This window comes from Anneissia japonica, unplaced genomic scaffold, assembly GCF_011630105.1.
Source record: "Anneissia japonica isolate Jap-2015-1 unplaced genomic scaffold, ASM1163010v1 scaffold426_len1935630_cov189, whole genome shotgun sequence".
Taxonomy (NCBI): domain Eukaryota; kingdom Metazoa; phylum Echinodermata; class Crinoidea; order Comatulida; family Comatulidae; genus Anneissia; species Anneissia japonica.
Genome location: NW_022713172.1, coordinates 1,245,843 through 1,250,725, shown reverse-complemented (window position 1 = coordinate 1,250,725; position 4,883 = coordinate 1,245,843). Strand labels below are relative to the sequence as shown.

The 4,883-nt window shown below is 38.4% G+C and overlaps 1 protein-coding gene across 1 annotated transcript in view; it reads right to left on the bottom strand.

Annotated features, from left to right (window-relative positions):
* Nucleotides 1-1,360, bottom strand: part of LOC117108323 (coiled-coil domain-containing protein 173-like) — a 5,194-nt gene extending 3,834 nt beyond the window's left edge. The window contains exons 1-2 of the mRNA XM_033250300.1: nt 1,178-1,360; nt 228-439 (exon numbers count right to left, since the gene is read on the bottom strand). Coding sequence (XP_033106191.1) covers nt 228-439; nt 1,178-1,232 — 267 coding nt within the window. The 5' untranslated portion in view covers nt 1,233-1,360. The remainder of the gene's footprint in view (nt 1-227; nt 440-1,177) is intronic.
* Nucleotides 1,361-4,883: the final 3,523 nt, after the last annotated feature.

Below are 4,883 nucleotides of genomic sequence, written 5' to 3'. Positions count from 1 at the left end.
TAAACAATCTATAATGAGTAAAATCTAAGGTAAAATCATGTCAAAGAGGAAACACAGATACACAAATGAAGCAAATGCACAACACGGAACTAAATACAGAAATAAATAAATATAAATGACATGCACACATGGAATATCAGAAGGTGGTCACAGAAATTTACAAAAGCAAACGAAAAACAATCGTGAATGATCTTCCGAAAGAAGATGAAATGAAATGAGTGGCTTACAGCAATTGTATTGCTCCAATTCTTCACCATGTCCTTTGACCTTTGATGTAGTTCTTCCTTCTCCAACTTTAGTTTCCTTATTCTCTCAGCTTCTTGTGATGTCCGGGACAACTGTGTCTGGATACGATCCCAGTCACCTTTTGATAACACTGCCACATTGTCTCGGCTGCGCTGACCTTCATTCTCGAGCCTATCCTCCTGAACAGGAGATTCTAAAAAGAAGATTCAAGAGATTCAAGATTCCATTTATTGTCATATACTGTACAAGCAAAGTGCATGAAATTTGCTTTCCAGAGCGAGGAATACACAAAAATATACACACAGATAAAATTACAAGACAACTATAAATATAAAACTATACAGTGCAAAAATATTCAATATCATTAGGGCCTATTACATTCTGTCTAGGCTTGAAGTGTGTAAGTTAAAATAAGAATTAAGAATAATTACAATGTTCTATAATAATTTAATTAGGCCTAAATACTATCCTAGGCCTTCTTATCTGAGCCTAGGCCTAGGGTCCGGGCCGAGCCTCTAGCCTAGGTCCCTACTACTACCCTAGGCCTAGGCCTATCTAGGGAGGAAGACTTTTCTATTTAACTTCTAAAAATCAAAGGTACCTAGGCCTAGGCCTATATACAGTACTGATAAAACATATTCATCTTCTCTTGCCTAGTAGACACTTAGTTAATAGTAGTAGGCCTAGGCCTAGTAGTAGTACTAGTAGTAGGGCCTATAGCTAGGCTATTCCACAAGGTACTACTACAAACCATCCAAGCAAGGCATAGGCCTACATCTAGGCCCAGACCTAGCCTCCAACTATCTAACTAAGCGAAGTTCTGGGCTTAGGCCTACTACTACTAGGCCTAGGCCTATTTTTAGTTAGCTAGGCCTAGGCCTAGGACTAGGCTAGGTAGGCACTCAAGGCCTAGAAAGTTGAGTGTACTTACGTCTTGATGATCCTGATCTTCTTCCAAATTTGACAGTTTCGCCAGAAATTTCCATTTCTTTATAAATGGAATAAATACAGTTATATAAAACCGCCTTCTTTTTGCAGTGTATCTTACAAATGAAGTCCTTTTTCGATGACGTTCACAAGAATCCTTACATCCCCAGCCTGTTTATTATATCACTCGCTAACAAACGGTTGCTTAGAAACAGCCGTCGTTTCTACGCAAGACGTAAACAGTTTGAGGGCAGCATACTCAATATAACCAAACTTACTCTTTGATGATATTGTACAATACAGTACCGTGACAACATTTCTTTTATTGACATAAACTGCGCATACCACTATGATCATATAAACAAAGGAAAAATTACACAAATAACATACATCACAAAAAGTTCAATAAGCCTGAACAATTATAAACCAATGGATTTTCTTAAAACAAAAGCTTCTTTAACAAAGGTGGATAATTATAATAATTACAGTATAATCAGTGGTGCACATGTCAAAAAAGTTAGGGAATGTTCGTTCAAAACACGGCGTCATTTAAATCATGTAAAAACTTGATGATGATCATCATAGTAACTAAAATTAAATAAAAAATGTAACTGGTCTTCAACATCACCTAAGTTACAGAGGCGGCAGAGTCTATGTTCGGGTGGAGTTGGGGGGGGGGGGGAGCGTAACTCCTTTTTCAATTTCCAACGAGTGTGAAGATATTTTAAGTTTATAAATGGGAGATTGCATTGATTGAATATATAATAGGTATGGTTCAAGCCTGTAAACATTTTTGAACTTGCAATTCAAAAATTTTACACGTTTTTTTTTATTTTCTTTGTTTTTGTTTTTGTATGGTTTCATACCACTGTTTATCATATAATGGTTAGAGCGTATAATAATTGTGCCCCGTTGGTACTTTTTATGACCATTGGAGACTGCCAAATGTGGCTTAAATTTGCTAACTTAAGTATTCTTATATACACGCGTAGACCAGGTAGGCACGTGATTACTGGATTGCGTCGACATCATACACATAGGCCTACATAAGAACATGGAGGTATAAAATTATTTATAATTTTATACCTCCATGCATAGGCCTACGTACATATACAATAAAATAAAATAATTCGTGAACGACAATAAAACAGTGAAAACAAAAAAATGTCCTAAAACGAATACCACTGCCATTACTGTGGATGTCAAAAGTGCACTATCGTCTCTCCAGGCAATTCCGAACCCCTGACGGAAGCTCGACTCCTTGGTTCTGACTCTTCCCTGTTGGACCTCCCGTTTCTGAAGCCATTACAATGTCTCCAACTACCTGTATCAAAAAATATTATCATGAAGTGAAAGGCCTATCATGGTTCTAACTTTCAATTGTAAAAGTACAGTACATGGTTGAAACTGACAGATATTATTTTGTTGTGCCATCCCGTGTGTTTATGTACTTTTTAAAACGGAAAGTTAAACAATTTCGAAGATTTATCAGTGGTGGCGCCAGTTTTTGCTAGTCGGGGAAGGATATTAATGGGAGAGTAGACAGGGACGGCGCTAGCGGGGGTCCAGGGGCAAAGGACCCCCCGTCGGGGACCTCTGGACCCCCACTTGGACCCCTGTCGGGGAATTTCCAGCAAGGTCGTCGGGGAAAAATCAAATCTCGAGCTCCGAAAGTACAATTCACGCATCTTACTAAGCTGTCAAAATTTTAGGGATTAAAAAATGTTTAGTGCGCCGCAGTGCTACGGTACCGTATGTGCGATTGCAGGGTTGGCACCCCCGACAAGTGGACTAGTACCTCGACATTCTTTTTAAATAAAGAATCCCATAATTAACACAAAATTTTATTACCTTTTAGCTTTTCGGGGAGCTTGGACCTGACGCCGCCCCGCGTTAGGTGGTCGGTCCGGACCAGCCTGGAGTCGCCCATTAGAGGGAGACCCGGAGCGCAGCTATAGGTTTATTGAGTATTACAATAGGCCTAAATGTAAAAGTGTCTACTACTGAACATTTTATATGCCTTATAGTACTAGGGGGCCTCTTCATTCAATTTCAAATGTTGTTAAAATAGACCTACTTTAGTTCTTTATTATTATTTTTTGATTATTTAATTTTATTAATTATTAATTAAGGGGAGCCCACTCTAAAGCTTGCTTCCTGTATGTTGCGTCCCTTTTCCACAATCATTTACAATAAACGTAGTTTATCATAATCATAACATTCGATTTGCATTTTGTTCACTTTTCTATGTTTAGGCCGGAAATGAATGAGTTCATTTGAACTGATTTGGGGTTTATTCAAATATTAAATACAATTTTTTTTCTCATAGACGAATTGTAAGCTTCCTCTGATGTCCCATCCTGCCACTGTCTTATATTATCCTTGGATAGCACAAAGGATAACCCAAGTACGAAGATGGTTGCCAGTGAGGTTATTCTCGTGGTTAATTGCGTTCCCACTTCATTCTTTATCTTCTATCAGTCTCCCCTTCCCCATGTCAACTGTACGCCACTAGATATATTGAGCTACACTAAAAAATGCCAGAGTAGGTGATCGTGTTTTTATAACGGAAAAACTTTTTCTCGGGTTGGCCCGGGGCCGGGGGTTGAACACCGGGGATCTGAAACCATTCATAAAGAAAACTATAATTATTGTGATTTCTCATCAGAAATTTGATAAATATGAAGCTGGTATTGGTCACTTGGGTATAAATAAGATTAGTACATAGATCGATCGCCATCACGCGACGCTTTTGAGCGTGGGGGTTAGAAAAAAAAAAAGCAATCGATTGAATGCTTGGCATACGATTGAGGTGTAGCTCCATGCGCGCTAATACCATGCGAACGTATCACCTACAGTTGTTTTCTAATAAAACATCAAGAGTGGTTTTTTTTTTCTGCCTTAACAGCGAAACTGTAGCATCCTTAACAATCAATAACTCCATTTATTTTTTCAACCCTGAAGGATAGCCCTGCCCCTGTTTTTGTTGGGTGAGCCTTCGATTATGTGTCAACATATCCTACGCCGACGGCACCTAACTGTAGTCCATTTATATACGGTATATAAAAAAAAATAGGCCTAACTTAAATTTTATCGTGAACCCTAAAAGGCCTTGTACCAATCCATAACTGTTATGACTGTTAAGTTCAATTCATTCAATCACATCCGTTCGTAGATGATAAACACAAGTTGCGGTTTCAAAAGAAAGACAGGTAGCACTACATGGTATAAACCGTTGCTTGTGGGTCTTAAAAACATTTTATATATTATAAAAAGTTTTATATATTATGAAGCGTTTTATATAGGCCTATATAAATATACAGCAGAAGGTCCCGAGTTCCAATCTTGGTTGGGCACCTATCTTTTTCGGACTCACAGATTTATATTTACAGCATTACCTCAAGACGATTTAGAGTTATCTCTATTATATCATTATCGTACGGTATATATTTATTTATGTCTTAATTTTTTTTTTTTACAAGCAGACAGCAGAATTTACCGGGTTCGAATCACGTTTGGAGCAACTTCCTTGTGTCTGAGGTGGGGTTGGAACCCGCAACTATCTAGGCGAGTACGATACCATTTGGCCACGGAGTCCTACTATAGGCCAAGTAACAAAAACATCCTTGTTTCCCGTCCCCTCCCTCACCAACTTTTTGAAAAACCCAGGACCGGAAACAAGGATTTTTTTTGTTTCTTGGCCATAGTCT